We start from the raw sequence: 20,348 nt of genomic DNA on the forward strand, positions 1-20,348 counted from the left end.
TGCAATTTATGTCATGACTGGATCAATAAAATCATGCAAAAAAAAAGTCTCCATTTGTATTACATATTTTACTTTAAACTCTTTTTAAACTATATTTATAAAATCAAACGTAATTCTTAATTTATACTATATTTAAAGTATTAATCTATGAATCTTACTCTTTTTTCCCCTTTACAAGCGTTCGTTTATTCAAATATCCGCCTCCTCAGAGACGTGCCCCTCCGCTGACCTTCCCGCTGCGTACTGCGTGTGCCGCGTGTGCCGCTGCAACGTGAGACGTAACGTGCCGCCTTTTAAAGCGAAGGAAACGGTACAGGGTCCGTCACTTTGATCCTCAACGCGGCTCTCTGAGCTTGAGCGGTCTCATTTCCCCCTTTCCCCCTTTTATTTCTCCATTTCTCGCGTACACATCATCGCTTTCACTCCACCGCAGTGTCAAAATGTACCGGTACCTCGGAGAGCTTCTCGCCCGCGGAGCGAGCGGCGCCGCGGGCTGCGTGGAGTCGGCGCTGCCGGCGTCCTCGTCCTCCCTGCGGCTCCGTCGTTACAGCGACGCGGCGGGCGGAGAGGACGACCCCAACTTCTTCAGGATGGTGGAGGGCTTCTTTGACCGCGGCGCCGCCATCGTGGAGAACAAGCTGGTGGAGGACCTGAAGACGAGGGAGACGCCGGAGCAGAAGAGGCTCCGGGTGCGAGGCATCCTGCGGATCATCAAGCCCTGCAACCACGTACTGAGCGTGTCCTTCCCCATCAAGAGGGACAACGGGGAGTGGGAGGTGATCGAGGGCTACCGGGCGCAGCACAGCCAGCACAGGACCCCGTGTAAAGGGGGTAAGACGGTCCTCACGGTCCTCACGCAGCCGCCCTGACAGCTGCTCTCCCCGGGCTGCTAGCTACATAGCATAGCCAATTCGCTGGGGGCTTTATGTCATTAACATATGTTTGGCACAAACCTTATTAGCTAATTGGCTCATATTTTTCAAAATAAAAAGAACAGGAGAGGCATTAAATGTTTATAATGTTCTGTTTTTGTGTGTATATAATGTTTAGGTTGGTAATATGTCCTGCTGAGGACCAGGCTTGGGTTATTTGGTGGTGTAAGCTAGCTTAGGTTAGCTGTTAGCCATACTTTAAAAGAATACATGACATTTTATGATGCAAGAGTGTTGGGCTTAAGTTTTTTTTTAATTATTTTAATTGCTCTAAATTTAGATTATTTCCCGATAAAGCAGAACAGCAGCTTTCTTTGTATTCGCAGTCTAAACTCTTTCAATACTGTGTCCATCTAAAATTGAATATAGTCGCTGTCATTTTACATTGTGTACAGTTTGGCGTGTTGTAACGCTGATTTGACTTTATGGTAAAGGAGAGCTACGACGTGCAGTTTACTTGAGTAATGTCGTTTTTGCTAGATAAAGAGTTTATCTATTTGCAACGTGAATCTTTTAATGAAGGGGAAATGTATTGAAGACAAATCAATGTGGAGTTAATGGGCTCAGAGCACACTAGGTGTGCGCTACACAATAAAAGCAGGTCTAGTGCAGTGTGCCCTTATCACTGTCCTCCATTAAGTGAGATACAGAAACCAGAGAATACCAGCCTCTTCACTGGACTGTGGACATGTGGAATAAACATGCCTCGGGTGTTGAGTAACACTGGTTGGGTTATATAGAAAAGTATATGAAGTGTGGAAAGAGGTCCAGTGATGGGTGGTGAGGAAGTTATGGGTTGGGGGGGGGGGGGGGTGACCTAGCCAATCCAGGCAGTGCTTTTCTGAGGGTGGGTTGAAGTTGGGGGAAGGGTGTAGACTATTCATTGGACCACAGGCGCTCCTATTAATCAGCTGCATGACAGGAAAACTGCACTAGAAAGTGTGCAGGGCTATCTGGCTTATCAGGGCTAGTTGGCTTGGTGAATAAACTATATATCTTATATACGCCTATGCAACAACAGGAGCATTGGTTTCCTATCACAAAGTAAAATAAAACAGTCAAAGTAAATTGTATAGATTAGGCCTTTGCTTCAGGTATGTGGCAGAGACATGACGGTTTTGTGTGTATAACCAGAAAAACCTGCCGGGTTTCACTTTTGACAGTCAAAGTTGAAAACAAATTGCAGATTGAATGGAATTACAGCACTTAAGTTGTCTGCAATACTAATACATCCGGTTGGCAAGAATTTGCTATATTCTGCTGCATTTCATGCATGAGTGGCAGAATTTGGTCAAGCAAGAATGATGACTATAAACAAAAAAGAAATGTAGTAACAGGCCTTTGCACCAAAATGGTGCAATTATGGATGGAATCGTTAGCCTGCTCCGTGTCCCCTCCCTGGGAGAGGAGTGGATGTGAAACGCAAGCACTCTCTGCTGAGTCACAACCCCCTTTCTCTTTCATTCTGTTTTTTATAACTCTCAACCTCTTCATTGTCCACCTGCATTTCTCTTGTCTGCAAAGTCTGGGTCCTCTGATGTAAACTGTTGTAATGTGCCCAGAAAAGCAGTCGGTGTCGGCAGGAAGCTGTTCCACAGCCTGCCATTTCACCTGGAGTTGTGTGTAACTGTTGGGTCTTGGATTAAAACGAATTATTTGTGGAAGCGTTTTATGGCAGTGTTGGAGTATAGTGTTTGTCATGACTAAAGTTAAAATGCTTTCAGATGGAAAATTCCCAGAAGGCCCAACCTCTATGTAAACCTAGTGTCCATAAAGGCGAATAAGAGAAACCCTGTAGTCTGCTTCTCTGTCAGTATGGGCTGTGTGTACTAATGAAGGCATTACCCAGTGCCACGCCCTGCACACTGGCTCTCTGGTGATGGTGACGCTGCTACATTGTGGATCTGACTGCTAGGCTTGAGAGGCACACAGCCTCTGCTGCAGGGCCTGCTGGAGACATTTAATAGGATTTCTGATGCATATAGGAAAGGAAAGGAAATGCTAAAGCATGCCCCCCCCTACACACACACACACACACAGGCTATCCAACTGATGCATTGCAGTACATAGCCCATGTCTGCTTTTACAGTGTGCCAGCTTTACCAGGAGTGGGAATTCTTGGCTTCTGCCTATTAGCATGGCCTTAGTCTAGCTGAAAGCTGCTTAACAGCAAGATACTCTTCTCAGCTCTGCCCTGAGCCACGAGAACAGGAGCATCTTTATTTTATTTTGTTTAGTTTGTTTGATGTCGTATGTACATTTACAAATGTTTGAAGCTTGAACATGTTTCAGTTGTTTGACTGCAGCTCCAATCCTCTGATATTGATGCCGTACTCTTTCTGTCTATTTTGCAGGTATCCGATACAGCATGGACGTGTCTGTGGATGAAGTCAAAGCTTTGGCTTCACTTATGACCTACAAATGCGCTGTTGTGGGTAAGTAAGCTGCTCCATAATGAACGTGACACCCACACACACTCACTGCTCATTTAGGCCCACATCACGTTTTGCTCAGTTCAGCATGCGCTCTGCGTAAACTTGCATTCATTCTCTGATGCTGCATTGCTGCCTGTCTTTTACACTGGAGGCTTTTACACTGCTGTAATACGTCTCATCATTCATCCCCAGATGTCCCTTTCGGGGGTGCTAAAGCTGGAGTCAAAATCAACACCAAAAATTACTCTGTAAGTACTAAACTCCAGGAAAACGATGTGCCTGGGAGGTCTGTGTGTTGGGCACGGAGCGTGGAAGTGTTTTCTTCTGGTGTTGTCACCGTGTCCAGTGAAGCTTTCACTCCTGGCTGCTCCTGCTCCTGAAATAGGTCTTTTGTTATTTGATTGTTCCATGCAGGGAAAGGGAGGCTCGTTAATGACTGTACACTCTGAACGCTGGCTCTAGATCAGGGGCAACTTGCTTTCAGGAATTTGCATTCATAACCAGAATCTTTTTTTCATATGCCCTAATCAGTATTTATTGACCATTGCATTATAAAATGCCATTATGTGGTTGCACTTTGTCTATCGGTGGGTTGCATTTAGCACTACAGAGTCAGGCTGCATATATAAGCATCTCCCCCTCCATGTTGGATCCATTATCCATGTCCTTTAATCTGGAGCAATTTGCGCGTCTCCTTTCGAGCATTACACTGCAGGGACGAGTATAAAAAGAGTATTTAGATAAAGAATCTCAACTGTCGTCTAATTCTCCGATATTAATTTTTTTTCTTGTGCATGTTCATTTCACTGGTCACACCAATAGAAATTGCCCAGTTGTCTTGTTAGATTGTTTTAATCTTATAATCTTGAGACTCGCGAAAAACAGGAATGCTAGATGTAATTTAGATATTATGGGCAGATATAAATAAGACGTAGCGTAGCGGTTATGCATCCAGTGACTAACTAGAAAAACAGTGTTAAAGTCGAGTTTGCGCACTGCTAACTTGGCAGTCTTTGTGTCTGGGATTGAAAGTGCTGATCTGAAATATGGATTTCCTTTTTTTATATATACATGGCTGGAGTTTCAGGGGTGGTTGGAGGTTGGTAGAGGAAAACAGCTGACTTGGTGATCACACACGGTTAAGCTGCAAGTCAGCATTTTAATAGTTTGCTAGTTATCAGCTCGTGACTGCAAGCAACAGTGATTTAAGATCTAGAGAAACCGACCTGAGACTAGGACGGCGTTGGACCATTGGATGGTCCCTGTCCGTCGTGTCCTGCAGTCTGTGTGGTGTGTCCTGCGTGATTGGCTCTCGCCGGTCTTCATCTGTGCTCTATTGGACGATTGCTTCTGAAGTTTCTGATTGGTTGTTCAGTCTAAATTTGACTTTACAAGATACTATAGACAAAATAGCGTACGAGTTGTATTGCCACATTTGTGACTTGTCTATGTGCATGTCCTTCATCAGCTGTAGTCTGTTGCGTTAATAGCCCGCTGTTAGCTGTGGGATTGGTGTGCCGGTAGCCTTGCACAACTCACAGAATGGCACTGTCTGGAACACCAATACGAGAAACACTTCAGATGAGGTTACGGTATCAGTACTGAAGAGGAACTGAGAAACAGATCTGATGCAGTTTTGTCTGTTTGTCTTCTGATGTTGTGTAGGACAACGAGTTGGAGAAAATCACAAGAAGATTCACCATTGAGCTTGCTAAAAAGGGCTTCATTGGTGAGTTGACGCTCCTTTTACCCTTTTTTTTGCACAATTCTTAATCTCACATTCAGTTCTTATGACATTCCAAATCCAGGTGCATTTACTTCTAAACAAGCAAGAAAGTAATTTAGGCGTGGCCATCTGCCACACGTGTCCGCTAAGAATGTTTGTTTGTGCAGCAACATTCAACCCACATAAAACGGACAAATAGCGAAGGCTTTATTGTCTGAAACAACTGCCAACGACGTACACCCTCACATAGTAGCGTTCCATCAACATGCCACCGTCACCAGTGCTAGAGAGCAACACTGGATATCTCCACAGGATCTCTTAGAGGCCCCTCTGTCCCTGTGAACCAGAAGGGTTTCTCCGTCTAGCCCGTCCCAGACCCCCCGCTGAGCTGTTTTTGGAAACGCGTGGCTGGTTCTCTGGATGCCAGTCCATTCCCCCTGCTCTCCTCCAGTAGCTCTGGCACTGGCTACGGTGGCCCGCTAGGGTCACTGGGACAAATTCGCCTAAAGAAGCAGTTCAAGCCTGGAGTGCGTGCAGAAGTGCATTGCTCACACTAATTACGAGAATTTGTGTGCTACAGCTTGTACGACCGCTGATGGGAGAATGAGTATATCTGTTGGGAAGAGTAGAATTCTGTCTCCAGGCCAACACAAACAGCTCATGGGTGATCGAGAGAGTGACTGTGTGTTAAACAAATGTTTTCTTTAGAGAATCCCCTTTAATGTGTCATGGCAGCCAGCGAGTGCGCGTGGCACGATCGTTGTAACCGGAGAAGCCGTCGCTTGTTCCCGTGACCAGAGTGCGCATTCGTAACTCCGTGCACTGCTTTCACGGGGACAGGCGGGTTATAATCATCTCGTCCTCTTCTGGCTCTCTCCTTTCCGTCACTGTTTCCGTCTCTCCGTTTGCAGGCCCTGGCATTGACGTGCCTGCCCCTGACATGAGCACTGGAGAGAGAGAGATGTCCTGGATCGCTGACACTTACGCTAACACTATTGCCCACACTGTAAGTGACTAGACACCAGTACGTCTGTTCTGAAGGCACAGCTGTAGCTCTCCCTCTGTGTCAGCTAATGTTGCTGTTGCATCGTTCCTAAAAGGTTAAATGTTTAAAAGTTTCGAAAATATATATTGTTTATTATTATTTTTTTGTTGGGAAGAAAGCCTCTTGTATCTTGGTGTAGTATAATCAGCAATAGCTGGTATTTACTTTTCCTGATAACACTGTATCTCACAAAGGCTCTGAAATATTTGTCTTTGTAGATACAGTCATATAAACTTTACAGAATAAACAGAGATTGGATTAGGTTTCTAAAAATATGTTTTCACACAATATCTATTTTTATAAATAATGCTTTTATAGGTTTTGTGTAATAGTGAGGCAAAAGCGGCTGGCATGGTTGAAAGAAGCATTTACTGACCCCGGGTCTGCCAGGGCTAGGACTGACCCCGGGTCTGCCAGGGCTTCATCTTGGGTACTAATGGAATCGCACACGTCTCCTTCTGAACACTGTGCACTGGATCAGAGTGTAAAAGGCGGTAGAGAATATGGCCAAACATAAGACAACAGTATTATTCTCATATCCTGTATAAACTATATTGCTTCACTGAAGTGTTTATTTTTTTATGGTAAAAAGTTTCCTGTTCCTTCTGTTTTGTTGAAGTTTTTGTTTTCAGGGTCACTGGTTTCCTAGGGAGCTGGGAGTCTATGCACCGCAATTGCCGTTGCTATGACAACCTGAATGAACTTGTTTCTTTTTGTTTTTTGACCTTCGTTATTTTCTCTCCACTCCGAGTTTGGGGTGATGAAGTGTGCAGTAAAATGACTGAGACGCTAAAGTGTCTTTCACACTGGGATGTGTCTCGATGGGAATCAGGTTGGGGGGAACAAGCCTCCATTATTGTCTCCCCCCCATCGGTTTCGTGGCCGGACACGGTGTTCCCAGGACAAGCAGCACTTTATGTAACCAGCTGCTCATCACTGACCCATTTCGGTGCTCTTCAGACCCTGTGTATGATTAACATTTCTACATTCTATAGTTTCCACACACGCATCAGAAGCAGAGATCTGCAGCACTGTTGTGTTCAGTTGCGTGTGTCCAGAGTGAATGAAAGGTCACTTCTGCTCTGAATCCAGCGATCCTTGTCTCTTCATCTTGTTTAGCGTGGCCCTTCGCTCTGGTCTGTAGTTGAGACACAGGATTGGCTTTCTTGGTTGCAGTCCAGGTTATTCTTGGATGCATTCGAGGAAGTGATTGGTTAAAGGCACCGGTCTGTAGATGACTGCATGACCTTTCTACTTGAGCTGAGAGAAGGTGCCATTGCCCATTCACTGGAAAGGACGGAGAATCCGTCTGGTGCTGCACAGGTAAACAGTAGATTGAAGTTTCTGTGAGTGGGTTTGAGTTTATACAGGACTCACTGACTCACCCAGTTCCCTAATACAGCAGCTGTGTAGCCTGTGTACTGAAGGGCATAGACATGCCTCAGCAAATGTGAAGGGGAGAAAGAATAAACAAACAAATAACCAAACCAATACGTTTATAGGACTGCTCACATTAAGCCATTGCAAAATGTGGATAATCTGTGTCTCTTAGTACCAAAATTACAACCGGGAATGCTGTCTCTACTGGTTTGGTCAGCTCTCCCACATATCCACAGGGATAAAGGTGGCGTGTGTTTGGAGTGTGTATGGTTTGAGTGAGTGAAGGTGCTGCAGTCATTTTGCTGTGGGGCTTCCCTTCCCTTTCCTAACGTCCCACGTCCTCTGCCGTGACCGTGAGTGTGTCCTGTGAGTGCACGTTCTCCACTCCAACCCCCCTCTCTGCTAGCGCACGTGACCAGGCCCTGGCGACATGCCTTTAGAGCCGCTAGGAATAGCCACGCTCGCAGTAGACACTCCCCCCTTCCGTCACAGTCAGCTTCGCCCCCTCCCCTCCGCGGAAGCTTCCGGGTGTTATGGTCCACACTACACTTTAATTTAATGGCTCTCTGATTCCATGCCATCATGATGACATTTGAACTCTTCAGTTGTGTTAATATGATCTTATCTGTGGTACACACACTTGTCCTACAGCACATGTATGTAGAGTTGTATGTCTTGAAGTATTCCTGCTTTGATATGCCTGTAAAACCAAAGACTCTAATCTGGCTTCTGTGTTGTGTGTGTGTGTGTGTGTGTGTGTGTGTGTGTGTGTGTGCGCGCGTAGGATATCAACGCTCACGCCTGTGTGACAGGGAAGCCCATCAGCCAGGGTGGCATCCACGGCAGGGTGTCTGCCACGGGCCGCGGGGTCTTCCACGGCATCGAGAACTTCATCAATGAGGCGTCCTACATGAGCAAGCTGGGCCTGACGCCTGGCTTCAACGACAAGACTTTCATCATCCAGGTAGGGTGTCTGTCTGTGTCTGGGACAGACAGCCTCGCTAGGCTGGATTCTTCTTCCCACGTCCGCTACCACAAAGCACATATTGTCCCCTGTCTTAAGTTTGACGTGTGCCATCAATAGAAAATAGAAAAGTCAACAGTCAGAATGACCTTTATAAAAGTCATTCCTCAGCATTCTATATGTGACTGTACATGTGACCATACTGCTGAGCTGATGTCAAGATTATACCTGTAATTTTGACTTTAGCATTCTGTGGAACATTACAACTTTTATCAGAGTAAGTTCTCCTTAATTTACCTTAGTGAGGACATTTAGTGTGGAATTGCATGTAGATAAGAGTGGCGTACTACACAATACAAGGGAACTTTTTCACCCACTGCAGGAAAACCTCAAAGGAAACAACCTGTTCTATTATTAATGCCTTCAGTATTGTGCTGTTGAGGAAACTGACTGTATCTTCACCAGGGAAAACATCATTTGTTGGTAATGGTGAGATAAGTAACCCCACTTGACAAATATAGGCCAACGCTTGGTGGCTTCAGGAGGGAAATGGGATGTGAAAGTCAGCGTGCTGCACAAGTCTCAGTTCCCTTTGGAAAGTGTCCTCCAGCACTCTGTGCTTCCTGTCTCCACCTCTCTGCACGTCCTGTCACCTCTGCACTCTCCGCGCACTCTCCGCACTTTTTTTCCTCCAGTGATGTCGATGGTTAATTGCAGTGGAGTCTAAGTCTATTTCAGTCTCTCACTCCTTCTCACAGTGACTGATCTGGAATTAGGGCTGAAATGGTGTTTTCTTGGAAATGGACTGCACACACATGGGGGTATGCACAGGGGGATGGTCACCGCCTTCTGTCCTGAATGCAGATGAGGACATTTCCAGGTGTAGGCTAGATGTCTGTGGCCTGGGCGCAAAGAACATTGTGGCAAGATTTGGATAAAATTACACTGCAAAAAGACATTCATTTTGGGTATAAAAAAAAGAAAAGAAAAATGCATGTATAACTAATTGTTTAAAGTCAGATAGTTTGTGGAATATGGAATGTATTAAGTGTACTGTGTTTTGTTAGAGCTTCTAATAAAGATAATTTTAGGATAGTGTTTAGACCACATGGGGGCACCAGAGTTCATTTGATGAGGAAACTATAAAAATAAAGATAGACATCTGTCTTGTCTAGCATCTCACTCATTTCCACCACTTATCATGTATTACCGCTCTTTAGCTTGTTAGAATATGTTTGCTGTTGCTGTAATGGATAACGGTTTTGGACATTGCATATAAATAGTAAAACACATACTCACCTGTTTTTACGATAGTTTCAGGAGCACGCCTCCTAGCATTATCAAACATATTTTCTTTCTCAGGGTTTTGGAAATGTGGGGCTGCACTCTATGCGTTACCTCCACCGTTACGGGGCCAAGTGTGTGGGCATCGCAGAGATCGATGGCAGCATCTGGAACCCCAATGGCATAGACCCCAAGGAGCTTGAGGACTACAAACTGGTGAGCGCAGCTCTCCGCTCTGGGCCCTCCAGGCTGAGACATAACCGTGGGGGAGAGTCGTCCCTCCCGGGACCGGCCCTGGTGCGGTGTGACCGCACCGGGGCCTTTCACAAGCAGGCTCTCCCCTCTCCTCCTCACAGCAACACGGCACTATCGTGGGTTTCCCTGGCGCTCAGCCCTATGAGGGGAACATTCTGGAGGCTCAGTGTGACATCCTCATCCCTGCCGCTGGAGAGAAACAGCTCACCAGGAAAAACGCCCATAACATCAAAGCCAAGGTCAGACCCTGCTGCCCACCTGTGCCACTCCTTGTTAGGGAAGTCCTGCTGGGAGCGCTGTCCACGCACACGTAAAATGTCCCGCTAAAACGTTACTCGGGTCACTCTCGCGTGTAAGTGTTTCATGACAAAGTAGTAGACTGTGTGCTCCAGTGTTCTGCTGCGTTTAAGGTGCAGTGTATTAACATGGAGTTTTAACGTGGGGCCAATCCTGTCATGAGAAACGTAACTGTCAGCTGTGCACTTGGAAAACAGGGTTCATTAAGATAGACCGTTAATCAAAATGAGATCGTTAATCGAAATGAGATCTTTATGTGGTAATATCGCTTGAGAACATTTAATCCTGTCGACACCCAGCAATTTAAGACAGCAACCAGGGTGTTTCTAGAAACTTGCTGTATATAACTGCTTCATCACTGCAAAATCCAGCAAGAGATTTTCAAAGTTCTATATCTTTTTAATATTATCCTACTCTAAACTTCAGTAACTTAAATATTTTACAGACTGGTATTCACAGAATAATGAAACCGTATGTATTGTGAGGATGTTGAACACAGCTGTTACTTTGTGGTGATGTAGATCATTGCTGAGGGTGCTAATGGACCTACCACCCCTGATGCTGACAGGATCTTCCTGGAGAAGAACGTCATGGTTATTCCGGTAAAGAATAACACACGCACACACACTGGTCCACTGCTGGTTTGTGAACCTGTGGCAGTTTGCACTGGTTTAGCCTGTGAAGGGAACGCGGTGCTGAAACATCTCGCAGGGTTCCAAGAGTCTAATGAGTTTGTTGAATCTCCCCCTGCAGGACATGTATCTGAATGCTGGTGGTGTCACCGTCTCCTATTTCGAGTGGCTCAAGAACCTGAACCACGTCAGTTACGGCCGCCTGACTTTCAAATACGAACGGGATTCCAACTACCACCTGCTGAGTGAGTCTGCAAGCTCTTTACACACACTCTTCTCACTCTTTACACACTTAATACACGGCAGTATACCAAACCATCTCGCTACTCCAAGCTGCGTGCGTGTGTGCGTTTGTGTGTGTGTGTGTGCTCTCACTGCACCTTTAATAGGCAGAATTCATAAGCTTGGCACTTCTCCCATGAGGCTCTGCGGTTGCACCTGGGTCACCTGTGTTTATGTGCAGCAATGTGTGGGTGTGGCCTTGTGCCCTTGAGCACTTTCCTAAACACTGCGGAGAGCAAATACACAGGCACGCACTGGATTCCTCTGTTAACTTCCCTCGTTCTCTTCTCAGTTCTCTCTCCATCTCTCCTTCTGTACATCATATGTAATGACTTGTGGATAAGTGTTTTGAGGCCATAGTGCTCAAAGAAATTTAGAGACATGCAGTAATGAAAAGGAAGAAGACCAACATGACACAGTATTGCTAGGGTTGTACAGACAGACAGTGCAGATGTAGGAACTTTTCATGGTGTTTTTTGTTGTGTGTTTTTACTTCTACAAGTCATTATGAATGAATGTTCAATTTATATAGCACCTTTCAAGGTAGCCAAGCTCACTTTACAATTTTAACACAATTGTACACAGTGTATTTTTCAACACAATCCACAGCCCCCTGGGGGACTGAATGGGGTGCAGGAAGGGGAGAGAGGACAGACCCTAGTGGCAGAGCACCATCCACCGCTGGGCACACAAACACACACATTCATGCACACACACTCGGAAAACTGCTTTTATTGAACAGACACACACAGTGACACACTCAGGGAGAATTTGTCAGGGACTGCCAATTTACCTATCCTACATGTTTTTGGACTGTGGGAGGAAACCGGAGACCCCGGAGGAAACCCACGCAGACACGGGGAGAACATGGAAACTCAGATAGGGCCTTAAACCCAAGACCCCAGTGCTGAGAGGCAAACGTGCTAACCACCAAGCCGTCCGATATGTCAAACACTTTTTTTTTTTTCTTCTTTTTTTTTTTCCCCCCCACAACATCAGCTTGTAATTGTCCAAATATAATTCACTGTGTGTTCTTCACTAAAGTACAAAACTGGCCTGACATTGAGGACCACAGTGACTCGCTGGTTTTTGTGCAAATATGAATACATTTGAATGTATGGAGGGAAAAATCAAGCCTTTTGATTGGCTAAAACCATCTTACTGCTGATGACTTTTCTAATTGGTGTGTTTTGGTCTTCCAGTGTCCGTGCAGGAGAGCATGGAGAGGAAGTTTGGGAAGCAAGGTGGCCCCATCCCTGTGGTGCCCACCGCGGAGTTCCAGGCCAGAGTGGCGGTGAGTGCCACGTCTCGGGGGGGGGGGGGGGCAGGCAGGCAGCGAGGGGACGCTGATCTAACCCACACTGAACCGATCCGGGAACTCTGCTATATTGAATTTTACACTGCAAACCAGAGGTGGCATAAACTATCACAGAGGGCACAGTAAAACGTGTGCAAATGGGGTACATGTCTGGGTGATTAGTGGTAGCTTGTTTTAGCTGGTAGTGGACTAGACCACACCAGCACATGTTTGCAGAAGTGAGAGTTCAGGCATGGAGTGATGCATGAAGGTGCTGGGTTCCTCACCAGGAGCTGGAAAGATCTAACCCGAGCTGCAATGTGCAGATTTCCGCAATTTAATGACACCAAACAGATTTCCTAAATAATATAGCTGTCTCATGTTTTGCTTTTTACAAAAAAAAAAAAAAACCAAAAAAATATTTTCAGGTATTTCACAAACTGCCCAGTTTCTTCTGCTTGGTGTCGCGGACTTTTCCACACAGTCTATTGACATTCAGCACAGTTAATAACATAAGCAGCTACTTGCACAATAAACCTATAAGAAACAGCCCTTTGAATATTGCTGAAGAGCCCGTGTATAGAGGAGACTGCACTCCCATTCAGTGGAGCCAGCTAATCCTTTCTTTGCACTGCCCTACTTTCCCTGTTGTGGGTTGTTACGTGATGAACGTGATGTTTTGTGTCACTAGATCGTTTGTCCTGCCAAAAATGGTTCCATTATTGTTTTTCACCCTAGGTTGAGTGTTGCCAAAAAGTGTCTGCTGAAGTTAAACGGAGATCAGTATTTATAAAATGCCACTGATGGCAGCAGACATTTGTCTTAAAGTATGTTTTGCATCCAAATCAACATTAATGGTTCCTTTATCACTACACTGCCAAACGTCTGCAAAAAATGTTGATTACTTGAATCGTACACTTTGCGAGTAAGATTCTTGACCATTAAGCTTAATTTATGAAGTATTTAGGAATTTTCTCTGGTGAAATTCTTACTGCACTAGTTGGATTATTTGTGTCCTTTGTAAGTGAATGTGGTGTTATGATCCAGTATTGCAAGTTCTTTATGAGGATCATGAAACACCCAGTGAGAGAGCCTAAGGCCATAGTCATGTAGAGCAACACCAACTGCATTCACACCATTCCCTAACACTGCCGTACCACCACTCCCCAACTAGGGCTGCCGATATTATATATACGTTAATTTAATATAAAACATACAGCTTATCGCACTAGAATGCAACTGCTGTTATATAAATTTAAGGCATTTGGCAGACACCCTTATCCAGAGCGACTTACACTTTTATCTAATTTTTATACAAGTGAGCAATTGAGGGATAAGGGCCATGCTCAGGGGCACCTCAGTCATGGCCTCAGGTGGGAATCGAACCCGCAACCCTCTGGTCACAAGACCAGTTCCCTAACCGCCAGGCCATGACTTGGTTTTTATATATATATTGGTTTTTTATATATATATTTATCTTAATTGATCTTAATTGTTTTTATTTTTAGTTAGCATATAGCTGAAATCTAATGATGGTTTGTTTTTATTTATATATATATATATATATATATATATATATATATAACCATCATTAGATTTCAGCTATATGCTAACTAAAAATAAAAACAATTAAGATCATAGTTCATTAAACCTTTAATGAAATATGCAGCTTGTTGCAACAAACAATTATTAAAATAAGTATAAGGCATAGGGCTGCACAATTAATCGTATTTTTATCGTTATCGCGATGTGAAGTTTCATGATAAACACATCGAAAGAGCCACGATAACTCCTTGAATAACAGCAAACTCAAATTGCATTATCCTCGTCCAGCAATAGAGGGAGCTATTCGCGCTGCAGACTATGATCACGTGACGTAAGTAGGCAAGAGGCAGAGTGAGGTGAACACGCTCATCAGACACTGATTTGGTTTAAGCCTGGTTTACACTTGATGCAGGTGGCGCGAGGGTCCGCAAGGCGAAAATAACATAATCGCGGTGGCTTCGCCCTCGATTCACGAGGTCGTGCACCTCTCGAATTTTGTAAGTTCGCGCGCGCCGCGTCTCAGCACAATGAGAACAGTCATGTTTGCAGGGTTCATACGCCTATACAAGGTGGAATTCAAGCACTTGTACGTCACTTTCAAGGTCCATTTCAATAATTCCCAGCATATTAAACTTAATTGAATTAAATATTTATACATATACTCTAAATGATTCGAAATAATTCGCTTTTTTTATCACATTATTTAATGGATGTTTATTTTCAAAACGCCCAATCTTAACGTTTTCACGTTCTCTCATGTTTCATCCTGGAATTACAAGAGGCTCGTATTTGTTAACGTAATACAAGAGAACTGTTCAATCAGACAGATATTTGTTGTGAAACGAAGTAGTTACAATTTCAAGCATTTTCAAGTAATTTAGCCTACATTCCAGCACTTTTCAAACCTGAAACACAAAGCAACATTAAAATTGGTCAGGTAAATGTTCATTCCCCAGTATTTGAGGGGTGTTTTTTTTTTTATACTACTAGGCCTACATATCGTTTCGGACAACACTGCAAAGAATGTGACACGGCAAGATTAAACGCTTCTGCCGTTCGCGGAGGCTCACGAGGTGTGCGGAGTCACGCGCTACAGTCACTCGTGAAAGTATAAACCCAGATTGAATCTATTGTTGAATAAACGTGCAAAATATTTGGAATTATTCTGAATTCATTACTACATTACACAGTAAAAAACAAAACAAATTAACGTGCTGCTGTTCAGAGAGACACTACATTTCTGTATTTTAATCTTAATTTATCGTGGTTCACATCGATATCGGGATATCCAACAATGTTATCGCACATCGCAATTCTAGTCCATATCGTGCACCCCTAATAAGGTACTGGCTTAAACAACACAAAAATAAATACATTTAATAATTTTATTTTTGACTTTTTAAAGTTTTTCTTTATTTTTTTTGTCTCTGGCATCAAACTTAGTTACATTTAAATCAAATTAGGTAGGTACCTGAAACTAAGGAATTCACAAAAATAAAGCTTTGGTCTCACTGACGTTACAGAAAACACACGAATGCATGCAAAGGCTAATGAAACAAATCGCCATCACTAATGTTAACTTTTACAGCTACCACGATAAGTAAGTACTAAGTTAATGCTCTGGTTACGCTAACTTTAGCAGCTAACTAGCTATTTAGATTCCAGAGATGACGGTCCCTCATCATTGTCACAATCAGCCACAACATGCTTCAGGTGCTCATACATCGCGGTTGTGCTGCCGTGGAAGGCAAGTTCTGCCTTGCAGATATTGCACGCGTTTCGGAACCCGGCTAAGGAACTCAAAAGTGTGGGATCACTTTAAGAAAATGACACACTTTTGAGTCCCGTAGCCGGGTAGCCATTATACCAGTCTGTATAATCTGTGTATCATTCGTTCATTTGATATTCAATTGAAAATTAAAATCGGAAAATCAAAAAAACTATTCATTATTTTGTTTTTCGTTTTGAATATAAAAACAAAAAAAAACAAACCCGGCTTGCATTTTTCCGTTTTTTATTTGATGATTAAATCAAAATCAAGTTCGGCTCCGAATCCGTTTTTTTAATTTAGCTATTTTTGTTTGGATTATCAAATAAAATACAGAAAAATACAAGCCTGGTTGTTTTTTTTTTTTTTTTTTTTTTTTTTTTTAATATTCAAAACGAAAACAAAATAATGAACTGTTTTTTTTTTTTTTTTTTTGATTTTCCGATTTTGATTTTCAGTTGAATATCAAATGAACGAATGATACACGGATTCTGTATAACGTCCTGGGATGTCGTCCACTATCTACCCTGGTTTCCACTACTGCGCATGTGCGTCAATGACAGAAAGGCAGACGCAGCAGTTTGGAGAGAAAGAAAACGGACGCATCGACTATTAAATTAGTCTTCGACAATTTTAATAGTCGACTAATCATGGCAGTCCTATCCCCAACACTGCTGTACCACCACTCCCCGACGCTGCCGTCTCCTCACCACTCCCTGACAGAACCCTGCCATTGCACACGTACCTTGCTTCTTTCAATAACTGAATGGTTAAATGAAGTCAAATCTGTTCAGTTGGATAATTTCACTTGGAAATGTTACTTGAAATAATAAGTGGCTTATGTTTTGTATAAATTGCTATATAACTTATAACTATTAGTAGCCAAGGTAGGTTTTTGGTTAGTGCTGCATGTCCATACCAGACAGAACTGATCACATCAGTCCTGAACCAGTTTAATAATTCTGTTTAATAATAACTTTACTAGAGTTACAGATGTTAATGGGGATCTTCATTCTTTTATGTTTGGTGGGGGGGTGATCAGAATGAGTTCTTGACTGCTTGCTGAGTGTTGGAAGTGTTGAGCTGATTTGGTTCCTGTCACATGCAGGGTGCGTCTGAGAAAGACATCGTGCACTCTGGACTGGCCTACACAATGGAGAGGTCTGCAAGGGTGAGTGATTCTGCCCAAGATTTTCATCCCTGTATAAAAATGGAAGGAACCTTTAAATAGCAACTACGGCCTGACCAATGAAATCATTATCAGGGATTTTCCACAGGAATTCTAACAATAAACGAAAGATATTGATTTAGATATGTTGTAAATCAAAGCCAAAAAAAAGACATTCAGAAATTATTTTAAAATAACAATGAAACTTGCCTTTGGTTGCTATGGGGTGTTAATAATACAGTGAATACAGACCATCACAATAATCACGATACGTAAGCCGATACGCAAACTATTGGACTCCTTTTTAGTATTAATTCATATTAAATTGCATCAGTTAATATGATCAAATATCAGGATTTTATCTCTTTACAATTGATGTCCGTAGTGGTGACATATTTGTCATCTCATTTGTACCCTTACTGCAGCTGTTGCATTCGTTTCAGAGCTAATAAAAATTTGATGACATTATAATTTGACGACAGAGATGAGTAGATGTAAATATTGACCCAAGCTCAGTAAGTTGTTGCTGCATAACAGCTAATGGTGTAGACACGTGTCTCCTGGCTGTAGGCAGGGGTTGACTCTTCTCTGTAGTATGTGTATTACACACAGCAGACCTTCCCTTGCCTTAGGGCATTTTTGCATGCTTAATATAGCCGTTTGTTCAATGGTAATACTGTCTGGGTGATGTGGTGTAGAGACTGTTCACACAGACAATCGGCTTCAGTAATTCCAAAAGTGTCTTTCTTTTTTTTTTTACTTTTTGCAGCAAATTATGCGGACAGCTAACAAGTACAACCTAGGCTTGGACCTCAGGACTGCGGCTTATGTCAATGCCATTGAGAAGGTCTTCAAGGTGTACAACGAAGCCGGTCTGACCTTCACATAAGCCCCGCCCCCAGCCCTGCCTTCCACCCAACCGGCCTTCCTTTTATCTAGCAGCCCTTAGACCCACACCAAATCACATCGCAACATTTTGTATTGACCACCATATTGTCTCCACACTAGAATATCATCGTCACATGTCTTCACAGAGCGCCAAAACATTGTTTTCATTATAGAGAATCCCTGTACCGTTGGGTCTGTTCGGAGTCTGTAGTTTCTACAGTTTGCTACACTGTTTAGCATTTAGCCTTCAGTCTCGAAACTAAACAGATACCAATGTTGTGCAGTACTTCATGTTGTTTTAATGTTATCCTGTCCGAGTCTATCACAGTTGTGATAGTTTTTAAATTGATCCGTCATTAACTAATGTGGTCCTTTCGAAATTCTGTGGTAGCACACAGATAATGTGTGTTGTTTGCTATATTGACTCTGCTGTTATCGCACTGTAATTTAGAGTGGCACTGTGTCAAACCTCCAGTTGGACATGTTCCATATTTTTGTCCTTTGTCAGCCATCAAAGCAGATTTAAGGTCAATTATGTTATGATTTACGGGCTCGAACCTTGTGAACCCTAATTGCCGAAGTAATGAAAGACATCACTAAAGATGCCTTACACAGAAGAGCAGGAGTTTTATACTCAGTGGAATTTTCTTTTTACTCAGAAATCCGTCCCAATGCTGGTTTTTCTCAACAATTTTGTTTGGAGACGCGGTGAATCTGAATACCTAATTTTAAAATGAATGATTCATTCATTCAGCTCTTACAGGACTTGATCCTCCCGGCTGTTGACTCAGAACGTATTGCGCTAATTATTAAAGGCAAGGAGACCATGTGAGTCCTTCTCTGGGTAGAGGTATGTAGGGAAAAGTTGTGGGAACAACCCATTCAACCAAGCTCATCTACACCTGTATCTGGAAATTTGATTCTGAAAATTTATATTGCCTTTTAGTTGAGAATAAAAAAAAATATTTTAAAGAAAAACGATTGCCTCCCTGACTTTCAGTTTATTTTATTTGATATTTAAACGCACTGACCCATATTATTGTACGCGTCACAGACACGCATTCACACATTACATTCGACAAACACATTCAAAACAATGCACAGTTATATATGTATATATATATATTTTTTATTGACTAAGTTAGAGGAGGTTTATATAGCGACTTTTGCCATACAATATACAAAGAATCCATGACGTCAGAATAATTTCTTGCCCTGGTTCAGCACGCCTGTGGTCTTCTCTTCTGCCCCCTTGGCTGCTTTATTGCCCGCACCGGTCAACGCTCCACATGTCTCTGCAGAAACACCAGACTTGTGAACACACGGGCACTCTGCCACCACTTTACTGTGGTGGAAAAAATGAAACCCTACCCAAATTGTAGCTATGCTGTAGCAATAATTTTGTTTCGAAGGACATTTTAAAGAAATTTGATGTTTTAAAGAAATTACCTTGTCCTTTCTTGCTGAAGTCTGTGAGAGCTGCGTTCACTTTCTCTTTGACGACACACGCTACCGAGGAGGAAAAACAGGTTCATACAAACTAGTGAGAGGTTAAACTCTCGTACACAGTAAGAGGACTCCTACTTTAGACATGTCCTTTACCCATACATTTTAACTGGTTTTGAGGAATTCACTCATCAGTGTATTACAAATGGGTATATTGCACCATAGAGATAAAAAATTGTGTTTTGGGGGCATCTAGTCCCTAGCTTAATGTTGAAAGCATTTTCTCACCTGCTTGATCACAGGCTTGATCCACCTTCTTGTCTATGCCAAGGTTTTTGCCAAAGTCCATGTTTGTGAGCTAGAGCTTGCCTGTCGAGAGGAAAGTGTGAATGTTTGTTGTATAAACCAGGGAGTACCATGTCTTTATATGAGGTAGACACACCCCTATGAGGTTGTTAACCCTTGTCTATGCATTGTGTGACCCGGTGTGACTGCTTAATATATGAGTATGTTCCTTTCTTTTAATTTTTGTTATTGTTATGTCAAATTAAGTAGATAAAACTAGACATACTGTAAGCCTAATTTTTGTTGCTGTTGTATGATGTCTTGGAATGATCAGGAAGCAGTAGACCACTCCCACAGTAATGCATGAGGGGAAATGGCTGATGACAATTGCTCCTTTGGTGCCAGTAATTTTAGTGGCAGTGTTGATTGCAGGCTACAGTACCACAGTTATCTGAATGGCTCTGTGATGTTTTTGGAGATTAGTGGAGGATCCTGCCATGTGTGTGTGATATATATATATAAAATATTTTTTTTGCAATGGGAGGCTTGCAATTTCTACGTAAGTAATAATACCAGTAATCTCAGCATCACCTGTGAGGCGTGTCCTGGTACACCTGGGAGTGGTATGCAGTTATGCTGCTTTGCACTACCCAACTTGTGCTTTTTCACTGCTGTGTTTATGATTCAAACAGACCTCTGGTTATGGAACACAGTATTCC

At 43.0% G+C, this 20,348-nt stretch overlaps 1 protein-coding gene and 1 long non-coding RNA gene across 2 annotated transcripts; one reads left to right on the top strand and one right to left on the bottom strand.

Moving 5' to 3' along the window:
* The first annotated feature begins 288 nt into the window (after nt 1-288).
* Nucleotides 289-18,871, top strand: glud1b (glutamate dehydrogenase 1b). Its single transcript, XM_076999727.1, has 13 exons — nt 289-831; nt 3,287-3,367; nt 3,560-3,615; nt 5,033-5,096; nt 6,005-6,099; nt 8,303-8,482; nt 9,845-9,982; nt 10,123-10,260; nt 10,840-10,920; nt 11,072-11,195; nt 12,435-12,526; nt 16,951-17,013; nt 17,780-18,871. The coding sequence occupies exons 1-13, from the start codon at nt 441-443 to the stop codon at nt 17,897-17,899; spliced, it is 1,623 nt and encodes a 540-aa protein (XP_076855842.1). The 5' UTR covers nt 289-440; the 3' UTR covers nt 17,900-18,871.
* A 17-nt stretch (nt 18,872-18,888) lies between these two features.
* On the bottom strand, nt 18,889-19,783 carry LOC143510410 (uncharacterized). The gene is made up of 3 exons (XR_013129974.1): nt 19,633-19,783; nt 19,348-19,407; nt 18,889-19,193 (listed from the first exon to the last, which is right to left on the bottom strand). It is a non-coding gene; the product is annotated as an uncharacterized LOC143510410 (long non-coding RNA).
* Nucleotides 19,784-20,348: the final 565 nt, after the last annotated feature.

The sequence above is a fragment of the Brachyhypopomus gauderio genome, chromosome 3 (assembly GCF_052324685.1).
Source record: "Brachyhypopomus gauderio isolate BG-103 chromosome 3, BGAUD_0.2, whole genome shotgun sequence".
NCBI classification, from domain to species: domain Eukaryota; kingdom Metazoa; phylum Chordata; class Actinopteri; order Gymnotiformes; family Hypopomidae; genus Brachyhypopomus; species Brachyhypopomus gauderio.

Bases quoted from the DNA above. Each gene is read 5' to 3' on its own strand.
- glud1b (XM_076999727.1), top strand. From the start codon at position 441: ATGTACCGGTACCTCGGAGAGCTTCTCGCCCGCGGAGCGAGCGGCGCC. The intron at 3,368-3,559 runs GTAAGTAAGCTG...ATTCATCCCCAG, and splicing joins CTACAAATGCGCTGTTGTGG to ATGTCCCTTTCGGGGGTGCT. The intron at 6,100-8,302 runs GTAAGTGACTAG...GTGCGCGCGTAG, and splicing joins CTAACACTATTGCCCACACT to GATATCAACGCTCACGCCTG.